This window comes from Macrotis lagotis, chromosome X, assembly GCF_037893015.1.
Source record: "Macrotis lagotis isolate mMagLag1 chromosome X, bilby.v1.9.chrom.fasta, whole genome shotgun sequence".
NCBI classification, from domain to species: Eukaryota; Metazoa; Chordata; class Mammalia; order Peramelemorphia; family Peramelidae; genus Macrotis; species Macrotis lagotis.
This window is the reverse complement of record NC_133666.1, coordinates 169,241,470-169,262,008: the sequence shown is the minus strand read 5'-3', so window position 1 is coordinate 169,262,008 and position 20,539 is coordinate 169,241,470. Positions and strand designations below refer to the sequence as shown.

The window sequence follows — 20,539 nt, the reverse complement described above, 5'->3', positions numbered from 1 at the left end:
CCTGCCCCCTTTTCAACTAAAGAATAGTATTGTATATGACAACTAAGGACAGGAAGGTTGGGGACTGTAAATACATAAAACTTATGCTTGGAGGAAGCAGGATGATGGAGGTGGGGCTACTTGGAAAACTAACAATAATAATTTAAATCTGGTATTTATTCTGGGATCCTAAGAATGGATTGTGACAAAAGGTTTCTTTCAGCCTTTTTCTTTTGATTCTCATTCTCTCTCTCTCTCTCTCTCTCTCTCTCTCTCTCTCTCTCTCTCTCTCTCTCTCTCTCTCCCCCAAGTCTACATTGCTTAGCAAATGGATCATTCAGTTGTTGTGAGTCGTATCTGACTCTTTGTGACTCCATTTGAAGTTTTCTTGACAGTTATTGAAGTGGTTTGACATTTTCTCCAGCTTATTTGACAGATGAGGAATCTGAGGTAAACAGGCTTAAAAGTGACTTGCCCAGGGGCATGTAACTAGAGTCTGAAGTTGCATTTGAACTCAGATTTTCCTAACTCTGGGTTCAACATCACCATCTAGCAGCCTTTAGTTAGCATATGCCTTCTCTTAAATAAGGTGTAGAGTAGCCAGGTAGTAGACACTCTTGGGATGGGATCTGTGTTATATGTGCCTCTCTTGATAAGATCCCCTTTTCCAAGATGAACCAAGATCACAAGGGCTAAGGAAATAGGAGTTAGAGGAATGTTGAGAGCTGGACACAGCATGGTGTCAATGCCATCTCTGTTAAGAGATTGGATACTAACACCATCATCTCAAGTGTCAGGGGAAAGAACTCTAGGCTAGAAGTAGAGTGACCCATGGGCATGTCCCATCAGAACCGTCAGCCTAATGAAGGAGGGAGGGCAAGACTTTCCATTTCTCTATAACTGACTGCAATGAGACATGGATCCTAGAATGTTAGCACTCCCCTCCTCAGTTTTATCTTACAGAAGAGGAGACTGAGGCCCACAGAGCTTTAGGGTTAGCATTAGAAAACAGATCTGGATTTCTAATCTAGTGTTCTTTTTACTACATTCATACTTGCAAATGAACCCAACTTTCCTTTTTATTTTCTTACCTTTGAACATTTTGGAAGGAAAGGATTCTGATATCATTAACTTTACTAACCTTGTGGGTTAGTTGGATAAGGTAAAGGGAAAATCCTTGTGGCTCCTGGTTTTCTGTTTGGATCTGCCTGTGCAGATTGTTCCTACCTGGATGGTGGGGCTTGTTGAAAGGAAGGAAGGAGCCAAGCAGACACAACAGGGGACCTCCTCCACCCTGGCCTGGGCTTTCCTCCCTTTGCCTGTGAAGCAGGGAGGGGCACTTTCCAAAGACCCAACTATTTGGGTGCTCTAGGGAGGGACAGGCAGGAGGCCAGTGGATGTCATGGATTTTCCAGGAGATCATTGGGACTTCCTGTCCTCCTCCCCTGGACCTGAACTGGGGCATTGTTTCAACCTGGATGTATAAAGGGGGTTTCCGATTTCTTTCCCTGTCTTGGTGTTCCACTGTGGAAAATTAGAAATTATGTCCACAGGGAGAACTTTACCTACAGCCCATATTCCCTACTAGAGATTCCAAAACAGAAGACAAGGATAGTTCTAGATCTAAGCTCTAGGGATCTAATGGAGGTCTTTTGTCCCATTTGTTCATTTTCACCTTTTTTCCTTTACTGTACTTCCCCACACACACACCCAGGTTTTAAGACTTTTCCTTGCTATTCTTTTTTTTAATCTTTTTTTAAAATTTTAGACAATGGGTTTAAGTGACTTGCCCAAGGTCACACAGCTAGGTAATTGTTAAGTGTCTAAGGGCAGATTTGAACTCAGGTCCTCCTGACTCTAGGTCATGCTCTATCCAATGCACCACCTAGCCCCTTGTTATTCTTACTAAAGGAAACTTTTTGTTTAGATTTTCTTGAGCCTTCATGGACTCTATTTAGATATCTTACAATATGTGGCACCTGCTTAGGGTGTGACTAGCTCTCCACCACTGCTATGACTTAATCTCAGCCCTTAAGGAGACTGTAACCCAGTTAGGCACAGGAGGCCCCCTCTCAGAGGGGTTTGCAACCTCATCAGCATGGGAGTTCCCTAATGTGAGCTAATCACAACCTCTCCTGATCACCTCTTTTGGCTTTTCTTTTTTTTTTGGTTTTGTTTTGCGAGGCAATTGGAACAAATGACTTGTTCAGGGTAACACAGCTACTGTCAAGTGTCTGAGGTTGAATTTGAACTCATGTTATCTTGCCACCAGTGCCTCTATTCATTGTGCCATCCAGTTTCCCATCCTGATCACCTCTTATCCAGGTCTTCTCAAAAGGGTCTGTCTACCCAAAGTGCTACAGGAGTTATTAGGAGATGAATTGTGACTTTATTCTAATTCTCGTTTCTTATTGCTGAGTTCTAGGAAAAAAACTTAGTGGGATGGAATACTATAGAAAAGATATAGTCTTAATAGTTCCAGGTTGAGGGATGGTGAGGGGATTTGGCAAGGGACAAAGAAATAGGGACAATCCCTCTAGCTGTTTTTGGACCTGGAGGAAGTCCTTGAGGAAGACTGACCACTTGGGTTTAGTTTGGTCTTCATACTAATTGTGTCATGTCGGCATAGCCTTGTTTTTTGTGAAAGTGTTGGTAACCAGCCCCACTTTACAAAAACATATTAAAGATGGATGGGCTAATGATGGAATGCTCTGAACTCTTTAAAGAACAGTATAAATAAATTCAAGCTGTATCATAAATTAGGTTGGAGGACAGGGAGGATAACTGTTCAGTCAGGTTTATTTATTTATTTTTCTGAGCATTTAATCTGAGGAACAGTTTGAGGAGCATTTTTCCCTTTTCAGTAGTACTGATTTTCTTATTGTTTCTGAGTTGTTTCAGTTCTTTCTGAGTCTCTATTACTCCATTTTAGGGTTTTCTTGGCAAGAATACTAGAGTGGTTTGCCATTTCCTTTTCTAGTTCAGATGAGGAACTGAGGCAAACAGAATTAAGATGCTTTCTATTACCCCATTTTGGTTTTGGGGTTTTTTTTTTTGGCAAAGATAAAACCACTGTAGGATTTGCTTTTTCCTTTTCTAGTTCAGATGAGGAACTGAGGCAAATAGGGTTAAGTGATTTTTGTATGAATACACAGCTAGTGAGTATCTGAGGTAGGATTTGAACTCAAGTCTGGGACCAGCATTTTAGCCACTGCACTACCCAACTGTTTCAGTCATGCAGATATAACCCTTTAATTGGAATAGAAGGAAACTTTTTTCCAGGAGGTCTGCTGTTTCACTCAGGTATCACATCTATTATCATCACCTGCATGCACAGAGAGAGAGAGAGAGAGACAGAAAGACAACAGGACAGATAAACTAATATTGTGGTTGTCTTTTCCCCCTTTGGTTTTTGACAAATAGTCTTCTATAACAGCCCCTTCTGCTCCAATTTCTAAGTCATCATTGACTCTGGAAGAAAATTAGCCTTTTGTAAATGACTGTATTGTAGGGTTGTAAATTCCTTCCATTCTCACACCCTTTGGTACTTTCTCATCTCTTGTTCTTGGATCCTGTACTCAAACTCAGATTTGGAAGAAACCTTGAGTTCACCCTTACTTCCCTCTGTATTTTGGGTCTGTCCCTGAAATGTGCCTTCTTTGGTTTGCAGTACTCCCCTCTTGCTTTCTCTAGATTCCTCCTCAAACCCTTCCATGAGGATCTGATATTATTAGTGATAGCTTAGCTAGCGGATTTCTTTACATCAGTGTCATTGGATTTTCACATTAGCTCTCTGCAATAGATACTACAGGTATTTCTGCCATTTTACATCTTGGTCTCCTTCATTTACTAGCTGTCTTGTTCCACCCCTTTATTCCTGCTAAATGACCACCTTTCTAGTTCAGGCCATCTCCCAATCAGTATCTCTGAATCTGGTATAGTATTCCCCCCCCTTATTCATTCCCCATACAGTTTTTCTCAAAGTAATTTTTCCAACAGCATTCCCTTACTTATGAAACTCCAGTGACTCCCTATCATCTCTAAAATCAAGAACAAATTCCTTTTTCAGTACTCTGAGCTCTGGGCAATCTGGCTGCTCTTACCTCTCCAACCTTATTTTCATATTATGGTCTAGCCAAACCAATCTTCAAATGTTCATAAATCTCAAGTGGAAGGAATCTCAGAGGTCATTCAATCTAACTGTCTTGTTTTCCAGATGATGAAATTGAGGTGCAGGTGTTCTAAGTGTCTTCTTTTTAAAAATGTTTTTATTTATTTAAGGCAATGGGGTTAAGTGATTTGTCCAAGGTCACACAAGCTAGCTAATTATTAAGTGTCTGAGGTCACATTTGAACTCTGATCATGCTGACTCCAGGGCTGGTGCTCTATCCACTGCGCCACCTAGCTACCCCTATTCTAAGCATCTTAAGGTAGTCAGAGAGGTAGTCACTGTCAGAGGTGGGATTTGAACTCTATTGTATTCCATATTTGGTTCTCTTTTCCACTGTACCAGCTTTTTGATTTTTCTCATATGTGATATTCTGTGACTTTTGTACTCTGTCCCTCCCAAGTGCCTAAAATGTACACTTATCTCACCTTTATTTCTTAAAACCCCTAATTTCCTTTATAGCTTGGTTTCTGTTGAATACTTTTATGATCCCCTCAGCTGCTAGTACCTTTCTCCCCTCCTACATCAGTTACCTTGGATTTATTTTTTATATGTGTTGAATATAGTTATATGTACATGATGTCTTACTGAATAAAGCAAAAGCTCCATGAAGACCATTTAGTTTTTGTCTTTCCCTTAGAACTTAGCCCAATATCTGGTCATTATAAATGTTTCCTGATTGATTGGAGAGACTGAAATATGAAAAGATTAAATGAGAAGCCAATCTTCCCAAGTTAGTAAGCATGAGCTTCAGTCAAATAGCATTTATCTTACTATTTGCAGGCACTATGCTAAGTACTGGGAATACAAAGAAAGACAAAAAAATCCCTGTTTTTACAGAGCTCACAATCCAATGGAAGAGATGGCATGCAAATAAGATATATCTAGTTTAACTCGGGTTGTTAGTTGTTGTTTGTTTTTCATTTTGGAAGAAGATTGATATTAGGGAAGTGATTCCATTACATGCAGTTGGGTTGGATTTAAGTGAGGGGGGGACTGTGCTAAGTCAGCAGCCTCACTTTCCCTTCCAGAACCATCTGGAGGGGAAACAACTGGAGATGAGTCACTGGAAAGAAGGGCTCCTGAACTCTATCAATCTTGAATATTTTTCCCTATCATGGTTAAATTTAAAATTGATTATATAGATAACAGGGAATCTCCAAAAGAAAATGCTAATTAAATCTTCTTGACCCCAGGTCTAGAATATTCACTAGTTTCTTCTCTTTAGCTTGTGCCATTGCTGTGTCCAGATCAATCAGTGGCAATCTGTTAGTTGCATGATGTGAAAGAAAGAGATGCTAATTAGGGAATCAAGGGATCAGGTGTCAACAGGAGCAAAGAGTATGTTTGTACTTTTCCTTCCTTTCCTGTTCCACCACCTGAGTAAGAGGAATGTGTTATTTCATAGCTCTCATTCTCACTCCACCTAGACCCCTCCCTGGTTCTCTCAACCTGAGGGAGACTAATGTAAAGCAGACTGGGGATTGCAGTTTCCCAGATGTGTGTTTGTTGTCCATTCAGAGGGGACTTTGGGGTTTTATTTTACATTTATTTTCCATTTTTTTCCATTTTCCATTTTATTCTTTAAAAAAGTGAGGCATGCTCTCCAGCAAGAAAAGAACATCTCGGGATGGCTAGGTGGATAAAGCACCAGCCCTGGAGTCAGGAGTACCTGGGTTTAAATCCGGTCTCAGACACTTAATAATTACCTAGCTGTGTGGCCTTGGGCAAGCCACTTAACCCCATTTGCCTTGCAAAGAAAAAAAACCTAAAAAAAATCTCATAAATGCCTTCTTGATCAGAAATGGTTTTATTACAAATCCCTAAACCACCCACTCCAGAGGTCTCTCACTTCTAACCTCCTCATCTTTTTTTTTCAAACCAGTCCAAGCAGTAGCTTAGACAGCAATGGCTAATATTAAAAAGAAGTCCTCAAGATAAGAAAGTAAGATACCAACAAACTCACTATTTTATTAATATCAATGGGGAGGAACACAACCTCAGGACTCCTGGGCTCAAGGCCACTCATCCAGATAAAGAAAGGAACTCTTTTTTTTTTCCCCTCTTCTCCTTGGGGTCCTCATCACCTATTTCCATTGAATACATTAAACAAAGCTGTGAACAATGCTGTCCATTCCAGTCAACCCAATACTGTCCTCACCTTGAAGATTGTCTTTACTGCCCAGACCCTTCTTTTTGACTTTGACTCTAGCCTATATCTGAGAGATTACTCCTAAGTAGCTTTTATAAGACCATGAGTTAATATATAGGTGGCCTTAAAGCTGAGCATCTTACCTTTTGACTTTCTTTTGATAAATAGACTTGAGCTAGATTTAGGATTAATAAAGTAATTTCTCTTCATTTCCCGTAAGTCAAGAATTATTCAATCTGGGAAGGAGCCATACTGACCCCTCCACTCAAGTATGGAATGATGAATATGGTAATGAGGATGAAATCAATATTATGATTATCAGGTGGATAATAAATAGACACCACTTGGAAAAGTTTATATAATCATCATCAATGATGGTAATGCAAAGACCATGACTGACTTTTGCCATTTCAGTACTTAGTAAAAATCATATTCAGTCAGGAAGAATAGCTGGGATTGGGGCAGGTAGGTGGCGCTGTGGATAGAGCACTGGCCCTGGAGTCAAGAGTACCTGAGTTCAAATCTGGCCTCGGAGACTTAATAATTACCTAGCTGTGTGGCCTTGGGCAAGCCACTTAACCCCATTTACCTTGCAGAAACCTTAAAAAAAAGAGAGAGAGAATATCTGGGCTTGATAATTAAACAAAGAAGAAATGCATGCTGGAATTGCTAAAATGTATCGATTTTTATGCTATCAGAGAGGAAATATTCAAAACAGGTGAAAAGCTGTTTTTTTTTTTCCCTCGGAAAAAGATCAAGAAAACATCAGCGAATACCAATATCTTTTCCTATTTCATTTCTATAAATTGTTTTTAAATGATCTATGTATAGATTAAGCATCTTCTTGATGAAAACAGGGGAAGGGAATTACTAAACTTTCTCATTTTTCTATAATATAATCCTACAACTGACTGAGAGACTCAGATAATATAAGATTCTGCTATGTCTGTTGATGGAAAAAAATAAGTATTTATAAGGTAAGAGTAGAATAAGATTTTCCTTAAACAGGTTGTTTCCTAGGCATGTATAAGATCATTCGTTATTGGATGGCAACCGCAACTACAGAAATGTCTTTGTTCAGTAACAAGCCAAGTATGACCATTAATCAAGGAATAAGTGAAATGCATATTATTTGAAAGAGATTTAGTTTAATTATCCACACATAAATCAAATGGATGAAAAATACATTTTGCCTGTGATTCAATAGAAATCTATCCTATCAGTATATATTGTATACATATTTTTTGCATAAATATGTTTGTGACATCTTAAAAAAACCATAGTGAGGAAAGCAAAAGAACCTAGAAATTCCTTTAGCTAGAATATATTTCATCTTCTTGTCAAGAATGGAAAAATAGCTGAAAGAGTAACACCAGTTTAGAATACAAATTCAGCTATCATATTTCTTAAAGTAAAAGATGTTGATGAAGGTATACTATAGTAAAAGTGAGGGGGGAAAAAAGATGGACCACCAAACTAATTCACTGTCCCTCCTTCAAAGAATGTTAAAAGATCTAGAAAGTGATCTTCAAGTCATTGGTTGGATCCTTTGTGAAGATTAGAGGCACATGTCAGAAGGATTTATAATACAAAACAATAGAACAAATACTCCATAAACTGATGAGATCTGATCCAACAAGTTATCTCAGACAACTATTTCGTGTAAGGATTCAAAGTCAAAAAAAGTCCCCCACCACCAGGAATTTATACTCTACTGGGAGATGGTGGGGAGTGGAGTGTAAAAGAAGGAGACAGAAAGCATGATATTACGGATTGCAATTTCTCCAAATGAATTTTGTTGTTATTTTATTGAGTTCTGTATAGAATCCCTTGATTGGTCTAGTATTAAATAAAAAAATACTAACCTTGTTAGTATCATCATTTTTATTACATCGCCATGACCCAGCCATGGGCACCAGATCATTTATATAAGTTGTTCTTTGTTTCTTTAAGAAGTACTTTGTCATTGAACCTATAGGTGTACTTTGTGTGCCTTGGTAGACTGATCCCCAGTTAATTTGTGTATTTTGCAGTATATGCAAATGCAGAGTGGCATTTCCCTTTCTACTCAATAATGCTTCTTCAATTTTGTTGCTATTATATATTTATTATATTTATAATATATATTTTATCATAAATTTTGTGGGTTTATTTTATACTACAGCTTTGTTGAATAACTTGCCTGAATCAATATATTGATGATACTCCAGGATTTTCTGTCAACAGCAAAAGGGGTATATTTTTTTCTCCTTTTTACCTGTCTTTACACCTATTTTTTCCCCTGGTCTTGTGAAAGTAATTAGGTGATTCTGGTCTTGTAGGGGTAGTTAGGTGGCTCGATGAATAGGATGCTGGACTTGGAGCCAGGAAGACCTGAGGTCAAATTCTCATTAAATGTGTGACATTGGGAAAATTACTTTTAACCTCTTAGCCTTAGTTTCTTAATTTGTTCAATGAAGGACATTTCATACTAGCACCTACCCCGAATGGTTATTGTGACGAATCAGTAAAATAATATATGCAAAGCTCTTTGCAGAACTTAAAGTATTATATAAATGTTAGTTGCTGTTAATACTGTGGTTATCATTACCATTATTATTATTATTGTTACAATTTTCCAAACTGTATGCCAGTGACATTTCATATTGATTTTTGTCCACAACACCCAACCTGTCCTCCTTTTTCTTGATAGAGAAACATTATAACTTAATTCATTCTTAAGATTTAAAATGAAAAGTTATTGCGTTGATAGAGGCTTTTTAGAGGTCTTTGTTTCTGCTTTCTTCTTCCTCCTTCACCACACTCTTTCTGAAATGTTTTTAACATTAAATTTAATTTTTTCCAATATTTTTCAATAAACATCTATTTTCTTTACTTCTCTCCTTCCCCCCCATTGAAGAAAGAAAAACAAAGACTTTGCAACAAATATGTATAGATGAACAAAATCAGTTCCCAAATTTACCATGTCCAAAATATGTCTATGACCACTTCTTGAATCTGTTATCTCACTGTCTGGATTTGAGGAGAATGCTTCATCCTGGATCCTTGGGAATTGTAGCTGGTCACTGCATAGATCAGAGTTCTTAAGTGGTTTTAAAGATATTAATTTACAGTATTGTTGTTATTGCATAGGTTGTCTTCATGGTTCTGTTCACTTGACTCTGCATCAATTCATAAAAGTCTTTTAAGGTTTCTCTGGAAATTTTTTTACAGCATGAATCAAATACTTAATTTATTCATCAAGTCAACAGTTGACATGCTCCTTCCCACCCCTACCCCCACTCTTTAATTTCCAGTTCTTTGTCCCACAAAAAAAATCAGTTAAAACATTTTTGCTGTGTGTGACTTTTTCTTTTCTTTTTGGGAGTATAGCCTATATTGGATTGATATCACTGGGTCAGTGGGTATGTACAATTTAGTGACTTTAGGGTCCATAGCTCCAAAATGTTTTTCAGAGTAGTTGGACCAAGTCACAGCTTCATCAACATAGCACTTTGAAGACAGAGTTTATGACTTATTTAAGTTCTCAATGACGCATATTTGAAGCCAGATTAACTGACCCTAGAGCCAGTCATTTCTCTACTGTACTATACTGTATGGTACTATTCAAAGGTGGTTCAAATGTTATTTCTATTTTGTAGATGAAGAGATTGAGACTTTCAATGACCAAATGATCTCTCTGTATTTGAAGGGCTAGGAAAGATCAAATCATAATAAAAAAAGATCAGATCATAATCAAAATGAGTTACTAAGTTTTTTTAAGGCACCTACTAGATGCTAATCTCTAGAGATATCCCCTAAAAGGACAACTGCCTGTCCACAAGGAACTCATAATCTAAAGGAAAAAAAGTATTGCAATACACTACAGACATACAGGATAAATTGAAGCCAATCACAAAAGAGAAAGTGCTAGCCTTACAGAGGACTGGGAAGACTTCTTATAGAAAAATGGGATCTTTAGCTGGGACATGAAGAAAACCAAGAAGTCAGAGAAGGAGAGCTTTCCAGGCACTAGATTGGCCAGTGATAATTCATGGACTCCATACATGAAATGTCTTGTGGATGGAACTGCTAGGAGAACAGAGTCTTTGGATCAAAAAGTATAGAGTGGGGGAAGAAAGATATAAAAGCCTGGAAAGGTAGAAAGGGACCTGGATCTTAGTTCTGTAAGATTCAAATCCAGGAGGCAGAAAAGGCAGGGCTAGAAATCACAGAATTCTAGGACCTGGATTATCCTTTAAAAGTTTTATTCTTTGGGGAGGCCAGGTGGCATAGTGTATAGAGCACCAGTCCTAGAGTCAGGAGTACCTGAGTTTAAATCCGGCCTCAGACACTTAATAATTACCTAACTGTGTGGCCTTGGGCAAGCCACTTAACCCCATTGCCTTGCAAAAATTAAAAAAAAAATTTTAAAAAGTTTTATTCTTCGACTTGTAGGAAGATTTCCTATAATCAGACTTCCTTGAGTTACTTGATGACTTGAAGATGCTAAACTAGAATCGTTAAGAACTACAATCAAATTCTTAAAAGTTGCTCTTGAGTATTATTGTTATCATTGACACCAATAATAATAATAATAATGATGATGATGATGATGATAATGAAAAGTCTTCCAAAGAATGACATTTTATCTGTTCCAATCAATGATCACCCGTTCTAATGTCTTATAGCCTTCACTGTTGGGAAGACAATTTGGGGTGTGGGGGGAAATATCTAAAAGTAATCATAACAAGCCATTGTGTTCCTTTGCAAAACCCTGCTTAGAAGGTTTTGTGGAAGATCTCTTGAAGTCCCTGGAAGATAGTTTTTTATACTGTCCCTACATGTGTCTAATAGAAATTTAGGTTCATTTTGATTGTGACCTGTGATCAAGACTGTGGTCTCTTTGCTCTGTCTCCATGGCCCCTACTCTGCCTCTAAAAATAATTCCACTATTTAAAAACCATCTTCTCCAGAGCTTTGTTTTCTTACTTTCTTGGACTAGTTGGCTCTTCTGAATCTGGGAGTTTTACCTGTCTAATGCTAGTTTTCCATGTTCTGTCTAATTGTTCTCTACCCTTCCTGTGTCCCTTGCATTGTCTTCCAGCTAGGAACCTGAGGGGGAAAGAGCCAGCTTATGATTCTTCTTCAGGTGTGAAGCAAGATGATTTCTATTTCTTACCACCTGAGAATAGAAGAAATGGAATAAAGGGAGTCACTGGGGACTTGATATCTTTAAGCTATCCAAATTCAACACTTTCTTCCCATAATATAAAATATGAGGTTATGAAACTCTTGCATTTCATGGGTGAAATGTGATTAATATAGATGTAGTGAAATTAGGGTAGTTGAAAATAACTTAATGTCAATTATTTTGAATAAGGGGCCCCATGTACACCAAAAATTTTATAGCAATACTTTTTGTAGTAGAAAAGAACTGGAAACGAAGCAAATGCTCATTTAATTGTGGAATGGCTATCCAATTTTTGGAACATGAATGTAATGATATATCATTGTGCTAAAGAAATAATGAATATGATAAATACAGGGAAGCATGGGAAAATTGATGAAAAGCTAAAGTAGTTAGAACAGGAAAACAGTACTGTACAATGACAATATCAATTAAAAACAACAGCAAACTAAATTGAATGCTGTGAAATTATAAAGATTAAGCTTGGCTCCAAAGAAGTTATATGAGAGGATACCTCCTTTCTTTCTTTGTGGAGATAACCTGGTGACTGGGCATATAATAGCAAAAAATGTGTTGATCATCTTTTATGAACTTTTTATTGTTCTTTTTCATTAAAGAATTGCACTTTCTCACAAAACCTTCCAAGCAGTGTTTCACAAAGTTACAATGACTCATTATAATTACTTTTAGATGCCATTCCTCCCCCCAAAAAAAAATCCTACCAACAATGAAGGTTTGAAAACATCAGAATGGGCGTTCATTGGAGAGGATGAAATTTCATTCTCTGGAATATATATTATTATATTATTTGTATCAATGATAACAACAATAAGAGTAAGGTTACAATGAGGCATAAGGAAGATATAAAATAAAAAGTTACCAGTAAAATTTCATTTTAAGAGAAACATAAACTATCTTGATACAGTCCTTGTATTTGTTGCCTTACAGTGTAGCCTCTGCTCTTTCCTATGAATAACCCTTTCCACTTTTCTATTCTTTGTAGCCTACAACCCTTCCTCAGGGCACCATCAACATGAACCAGTGCACAGATGTAGTAGATGGAGAGGGCCGCACTGGCCAAAAGTTCTCTTTGTGTATACTGACACCTGAAAAAGAGCATTTCATCCGTGCTGAGAACAAAGAGATCATCAGTGGGTAAGTATTGTCTGAGTGGTGGAGAGGGCTTCTGAAAAGAAAGGTCTCCTCTGGTTTGCCAAGCTAGATGCCCTGAGGGAGGCTGTGTGGGTCCCCTTCATGAGCACAAATGTTCAGACTCTGTCAAGCATGTAGGATCAGGTACAGTTGGTTATTAACTATTAAGGGTCTGAGATGAAAGTCTATCTTGTATAAATATGACCCAAAATTCTTCTACTTATTGACTGTGGAGAAGTTTAGGAGCTATGAGTGGGAGGAACCCAGAGGATCTTTGAGATCACAAGGAATCTCCATCCCTCAAGAGCATTTACTGGCCAAGAAGTTTTTTTTTTCCCTGAGGCAAATGGGGTTAAGTGGCTTGCCCAAGGCCACACAGCTAGGTAATTATTAAGTGTCTGAGACCGGATTTGAACCCAGGTACTCCTGACTCCAAGGCCGGTGCTTTATCCACTACGCCACCTAGCCGCCCCTCAAGAAGTCTTAATGATGATGATGATACTGGTGAAGGTGATGTTTTATCCAGATCTTGTGGGACCTTCTGAAACTTCTTATTGAAATGTATATTGGCACTGGTTCTGCACCTTAGAGTTCCCCTGCAGGGCTTAGATTTTAAAGGACTTGACCTATGATGGCTGCCCAGCTAGCATGTGCCAAGGGGCAAGACTTCAATCATGGTGTTCCTGACCCCATGGTTGACCCTGTATCTGTTATGCCAAACTGCCTTTTCCATTTTTCTTTTCCTCTTCCTCTTCCTCTCCCTCTCCCTTCTTTCCACCAAGTCATGCTGTCTCAAATATACAAAGAATGTATTTATTAGGTGTAGTATATATAATCAACAGAGTTTTGTTTTTTAAGGCTATTACAAAGGATTTTAAAAAGGTACTTTAAATCCTTTAACTGAGATTCACTGGAGGACATCTGGTGGCAGCAACCACTCTAATAGCATATATTAAATTTGCTGCAGTTAAAAAGCAAAGAGTGAAGTGGGAAAGACCTAACTCTAAAAGATGAAGGTCTCCTCCCATTGATCACCAACCCTCCTCATCTTACTATGTCAGACCACTGGGCTCACATAAGATGGTGAGAATAGCTTCTTTGCACATTGTCCCCTCACTTTAATCAATCTTAAGTGGAATGACATCCCTCTCCTGATGTCATGGTCTTCTTCAAGACACAAGGACAACCATTACACTTTACATCTTTCTTGCTTTTTAACTTCATAAGGATCCTGTTGTGAGAAAGGTGGTGAGAGAGATGTTATTTACATTTTACAAATAAGAAAAACAAAGTTTAACGAAGTTGACTTCCCTTCGATTTATTAGATCTTTTCTATGTACCGTAGGGTTCCTGAGTCTCTGGTAAGCTTAGAAGGCAGTGCAGAAAGATTTCCAGCTCAGTTGAATTCAATATTCATTTATTAAATGCCTGTGATATCTCTATAAGGAAGTGGAGGTACAAAGACAAAAACAAACAGATGTTTTCCTCAGAGAACTTACCCTCTACTGAGGAGAAGTAGCAAAGAGAAGTAATTATGAAATGTCTACATGCTGAATCCAAGATAATTTCAGGGAAGAAGAGGGGAGAACCCTTGGAATTAGGTGAAGTCCTCTTTGGGCAGGAACATTGATATATATGTAGAGCCTTGTGATGAGGCACTTTAGGAATAAAAGATCATACATAATATTTTTCTTTTTAATTTAAATGTTCATTTATTTTTCCAACCACATGCAACAGTAGTTCTTACATATTTTTTTAAAAAAGTTTTTGAGTATTATAGTTTTTACTCCCTCCCCCTGACAGAAAGCAAGCCAATATAGACTTTATATTTGTAACCTTACTAAACATAGATTGATATTGAACATATTATGAGAAAAGAATCAGATCCAAATACAAGAAAGGAAACAGAAAAAAATGACATAATACAAAAGAAAACTTTTAAAAATTGAGATAATAAGCTGTGGACTTCATTTAAGCTCTCCAGTTCTTTCTCTGGATATGAATGGTATTTTTCCATCACAAGTCTTAAAATCATCTTATTATTGTACTGATGAAATGAACAATTCCATCATGGTTGATCATCACCCCATGTCATACATAATATTTTTGATCTTAGAGAGGAAGAAGTAGGGCCAACATACTTAAAACAGACATAAGAATCTACCAGACTTGAGCATAAACATCTTAGGGGAACAGGCCATGAAGTGCCCCTCTGATGGCTCTTTGGAAGATGGAAATGACCCAGGCTTCTCAAAGGTTCTGTCCTCAGAGTGTGGGCTCTGACAGGATCCACCAAGCCAGTCAATCTTCCAGGATGAGTTCAGGGAGGGACTTTCTGTCCTTGGTTTTAAGACAACAAGTTGATTGATTTTAGGGGTGCAAATCCCATTAAGGTATGGTACAGACTGTAAAGAGAGAGTCTTCTTGTGTTTATGAATTTATGGTTCCTTGTATATGGAGCAGCTATACAGAGCTGTTCTGTAGGCTGTCAGAGTAAATAAGCATGGGGTTAGTGTGACAGTTTCATGGCAGAGGTGATTATAGAAGTCAGGGAGGGAGATACATAGTTTTTTAAATTAAATTATTTTATTATTTGGGTTTCCAACTACACAAAACAATAGTTTTTATCAATCCTTTCTTTTTGGTGAGGTTTTGAGTTTTACAATTTTTTTTCTCCCTCCCTTCCCTTCCCCTCCCCCCAACAGAAAGCAATCTGATATAAGCTCTATATTTATAACCATGCTCAGCAGAGATCGATATTAAATGTCTTATGAGAGAAAAATCAGATCCAAACAGAAGAAAACATTAGAGAGGGGGAATAAGTGACATAATATATGACAACTTTTAAAAATTGAAGATAAGTTTTGGTCTTCATTTTAGACTCCACAGTTTCTTCTCTGGATATGGATGGCATTTTCCATCACAAGTCTTTTAAAATTGTCTTTGATTATTGTATTGCTGAAATGAACGTGTCCATTGCGCTTGATTATCGCCCCATGTTGTTGTTAATAATACAAAATGTTCTTCTGGTTCTATTCATTTCATGTAGCATCAATTCTTGCAAATCTTTCCAGGATTTTCTGAAATCCCATTCTTCATGATTTCTTTTTTTAAAATTTTATTTATTTAAGGCAATGGGGTTAAGTGACTTGCTGAAGGATATACAGCTAGGTAATTATTAAGGTTCTGAAGCTGGATTTGAACTCAGGTCCTCCTGACTCCAGGGTTAGTCCTCTATCCACTACAGCACCCAGCTGCCCCCCCCAATAATTTCTTATAAAACAATAGTGTTCCATCACATTCATATACCATGATTTATTTAGACATTCCCCAATTGATGGACATCTCAATTCCTAATTCTTTGCCACTACAAAAAGAGCTGCTATAAATATTTTTGTACATGTGGGATTTAGTTTTACTGAGAAAATGAGAGTCTTTGGTAAGGAAAATAATGAGAATCAAAAGTCAGAGGTCATCTTCTTATCCCATTGTCACATATTGAGTAACTTTTGTACAATCTAAAACCACATTTCTTTCAGGATGTTTTTATGTGTAATACAATACAGCTAACTCATAACTTTGAAATTTAGGAACAAAAACCTATTAGATCTGATCTGTGGGAGTAGTGGTGGGATGTACCAGTCCGTTTTACTTTATGTTCAGTTCTCTTCAGTTCTCTGAGATGAGTGGAGAGAGGTATGTGATAGTGCCCTCTTTAGACATTTGCCTGTCTAGCCTTCTTGCCCCCTGACCATTCAAAGTGATCTCAGACAATGATAAAGAGCTAAATGGATATCATTACCTTATTTAAAGTCAGAAGTGAAAGGGATTTAGAAATCATCTAATTCAGCATTCACATTTTATTTTATTATATTCTTTATTAATCCTTTTTATTTTTATAACATAATCACTTCCAATTATTCCCCTCATAGTATCCTCCCTAATAAAAAGATCACAAGAAAGTTAAGCAAAATGAATCAATATAACAACCTCAACCAATAGCAGGTATGTAACATTTTACATCCATCATCCATCACTTTTTAGAAGAAAAGTAGGAAGAGTAGGACGTGTATTCTGATATAATTTCTCTGAATTTGTAGTTGGAATGCACAGTGGCTGGAGTGCTGGCTCTGAAATAGGGAAGACTTGAGTTCGAATGTGACCTCAGATACTTTAAATGGGCAAGTCACTTAATTTCTGTTTGCCTCATCTGTAAAATGGGAGGTAATAATAGTATAAAATAGTATTTATAAAAATTATCAGAAATGCAAAATTTCAGTTACAGATTACTGAAAATAAAGATATTTTTTCCCCTAAAGTTCCACAGATCCCTTGAAATCTATCCACGGACCTAAGTTGTAGAGAGGGAGAACCATTTCTATAGAGGCAGAGCTGTGGAGGAAAGAAGATGATTTAAACACCTACATTCAAATCAGAGCTGGAAAGATCCTTAGAAATCTAGTCCAATCTTTTTTTTTTTTTTTTTTTTGCAAGGCAAATGGGGTTAAGTGGCTTGCCCAAGGCCACACAGCTAGGTAATTATTAAGTGTCTGAGGCCGGATTTGAACCCAGGTACTCTAGTCCAATCTTTAGATTTTTACAGACAAAATAGGTCCAGGGAGGAGGTCATACAGTTTTTTAGTAGCAACATTAAGACTAGAAAAAAGGTTTCCTGGCTCTCACTTCTCTCTTTTGTCACTTTTGGGGGGCGGGGTAGAAAGGAACAGAGTTGACCTTGTACTGCATTCAATCAAGAGATAGTCACATTTACTAGTCAAGTAGAGTAAGAAGTTAATCCCACTGGCTAAAATGAGGCTTTTAAATTCTGGATGCCTCAATCATACATGCTATCCTGGGTCACTGCAGACATCCTGGAATCAACGATATCTTCATCCCACTGATTCCAACTAGATTGCAAAAGTCCCTGTTCTTATTCCTTGCTGAATAAGAGGTTTTTCTCCCCAGGGAAGAGACTTGAAAATCCCTATATTAAGCAAGCTTCTGGATTCTGTCTTTCTTTAAGAACCCCAAAGGGAGAATAAGAGGAAATTTTTTTTTTGATAAACAGGGTAATATTGTTAGGAAATGAGTCCTGGCAGAATGCATGTACTTGAAGTGAGTAGACTTTAATGCCATCTCATTTTCTTTTTGTTACTGGCAACACTGCAGCTGAGTGTCCAGGGGATGATTGAATTACCAGAGAAAACAATCTGCCAAACCCCTTTGACTTTTGTTCTCACAGAAAACAAGTAACACTATCCAAATGCATTAATAATCATAAAAGAGAAAACTCAGTAAGGAAAATGGGAAGGGTGGTTGACCAGGTGGCCCAACTCTAGCTGCACATTGTTCAAAATGGATTCCAGGACTCAGGTCCTGAAATTTTTGAAGAAGAGAGAAGCAGGAACATAGGGAATGGAAAGAACCCACAGCACAATCCCATTTAAGAAAATGGCAAGAAAATTCTCTCAATACAACCCTATGGCATCGTGAGCACTCTCCCAGTTAAAAAGCCAAAGAAGGGAAGAAGGAACAAGTAGTAAACTCAAAACAAAATGATCTTCCCAAGAAGAAATAGTGTCCAACTCTCAAATTAGGATAGTCTCCTTGATTGGGTTGTTGGGGAGGCAGTGCTAAGAGGTGGGGAGAAGGTCTAAGTTTTGAACTGTTCACAATACCAAGGGTCCCCTTTTAGGATGATTTCTTGTAACCAGAGGATTTGGATAATTTCTATGAAATCTGTTATTTCAGGGAAGATAGCATGATTCTTGATGGTATTTGGCTTAACATAAGACATTAACCATGCTGTTATGTGCCTGGCATTATGGTTGAGATTTCCATCACAAGGGTTACTTCTTTGACTTAAGGCACACCAGGCTCCCCTCACTCATCCCCAGAACCTCAGCAACATCCACTTCTTAGCTTTAGGGGTTCTTCCAAGATGAAACTACAAATGCAGAAAAGGTAAAATGCAATGAGAGGGTTTAAATCCAAGATTGTCCTGGTCCACACATGTGGAAGAAACATCACCCAGGGTGCCCAACCCTAAGTTTGTCTGGTGTCTGTGTGCTCAATGTTGTTGTTTCATGTGAATACAAAGGAAAAAGTGTGAGGGCAAGAAAGGGTTAAGAGACTTGTCATTTTGTGGGAAAGGGAGAATGAAGAGGAACACAAAGCAGATGTTCACATATTTCTAAATGAATTATTGAATAAACAGATGAAGGACTAGCTTCAGTGAACTGATAATGTCCTTTTCAGATTCAATGTCTGACTTGATTTCCATCTTAGAACATATGACCCACTGCCCCTTATCCTGGGCCATTTCATAGAAAGGTAGAATGAGACACAGAGAAAAGAAGCAGTAAGTTGAAGGTCACATATAAACAGTAGCTTCAGGACCCTAAAGTTAAAATGCAGAGTTAGAGTTTCTTTTAAATGGGATTAGAGAAGTCAAAGTATTTTAGAGCTAAAAAGGGAGGCTCCCTATTCTCTGCTCTTGTTGAACCCCATCTGGAGTACTGGATTTAGTCCTGGTCCCTACAGTTAAAGCCAATAGACCAGAGATTTATAGAAAACAAGATGGTCAAGGGCTTTGAGTCTGTGACATATTAAGGATCCACTCAGGAAACCTGACATGCTTTGCACAGAGAAAAGACTGGGTTAGAGGAAAGAGGTACAGAATAACTGGAGGCTTTCAGGAGAAAGAGGGGATTAAATTACTTTTGTTTGGTCCCAGAGGCAGAACCAGGAGCAAAGGGGCCATTTTAGGCAGAATGTCAGAAAGCCCTAATGATTCAAGCTATCCAGATGTGGATCCAGATGTGCCTCTGGGAGTGGAGGCACTCCTTGCTTGGAGGTCTTCAAGCAGAGGCGGAATGACTAATTTTGGGGTGCTAGTGAGGATTTCTTTTGTATACTGGTTGAATTAGATTGTTGAGATGCCATCCAACCCACAAATTCTGTGATTCTCTATAACCTTGGAGATCATTCAGCCCAACTCCATCATTTGAAGACAAATTTTTCCCTTTTGTTTAAAAATTATCACAAGATTCACAGTTTTTAATTCTCCTTGAACTTCTTCTTAAAACCCAAGATCTTTCCAAGTCAGAGGAATGTAAAATAAAGTGTTTTTCATTAAAGCAGGCCCAGCAAATAAGTAAACTTAAAGAAATAAGCTATGTTGAGAACATACACTGTCCCACTGACTGGAACTTGGTACAGCCCAACTACCAGCACCCAAAGGGAAACAAGTTCAACTCCTCACAAGGTCTCAGGAGAGAAGAGAAAAGAAATTAATGGAAACCAGCAAAGGAGCCTGGTGAGAGGAGAAGGCAATGAACTCAGGGTAGGATTGTGGATTTCTGACTCCACACCTGGCAGAGATGCTGGTCCTTGCTCAGGTCTTTGGGACTGCCACAGTACCTGCTGAATGGAGCTATCTAGGTATCCCCACCCCACCCTAGATTTCCCAACTATGGCTATAATAGAGAAAAAAGGCAGGGGCTGCAGATAGGATAGGAGGCACATCCAGAGACCCATCAGCTTCTTGGGAGTACCCTATTTGGTATTCAGGAGGAGCTGAGCTACCTGCCAGAAGAATGAGGATAAATGCAGCTAGGGTTTAGATATTATATCTTATCTTATGTCAGTAAAGTCAGACATCTCACCAAAGGAATCTTGAAATTCAAATGTTCCTGACCTTGTCTCCTTCCCATTTCCATGACCACTAAGATCTCCTCCCCACTCTTTCCTTGACATTTCCTTCAAGTCCCTGACATACCACAGGGTAAAGAAAAGTGAAATCTGAAGACCAAAATCACAGTGGGAATAGGGATGAGGCAACTGAGTCTTCATATCTATAAAATAGGCATAATTATAGCAATTTCTGTCACCTTTTGTCATACAACTTTCATGAGAT

At 38.0% G+C, this 20,539-nt stretch overlaps 1 protein-coding gene across 7 annotated transcripts in view; it reads left to right on the top strand.

The window, feature by feature from the left end:
* The window catches only part of MPRIP (myosin phosphatase Rho interacting protein), a 241,755-nt gene that overhangs the window by 128,302 nt on the left and 92,914 nt on the right, over positions 1-20,539 (top strand). For all 7 annotated transcript variants that reach the window (XM_074206994.1, XM_074206991.1, XM_074206995.1 and 4 more), the window contains exon 4: positions 12,473-12,624. In XM_074206994.1, the coding sequence (XP_074063095.1) occupies positions 12,473-12,624 (152 nt within the window). The remainder of the gene's footprint in view (positions 1-12,472; positions 12,625-20,539) is intronic.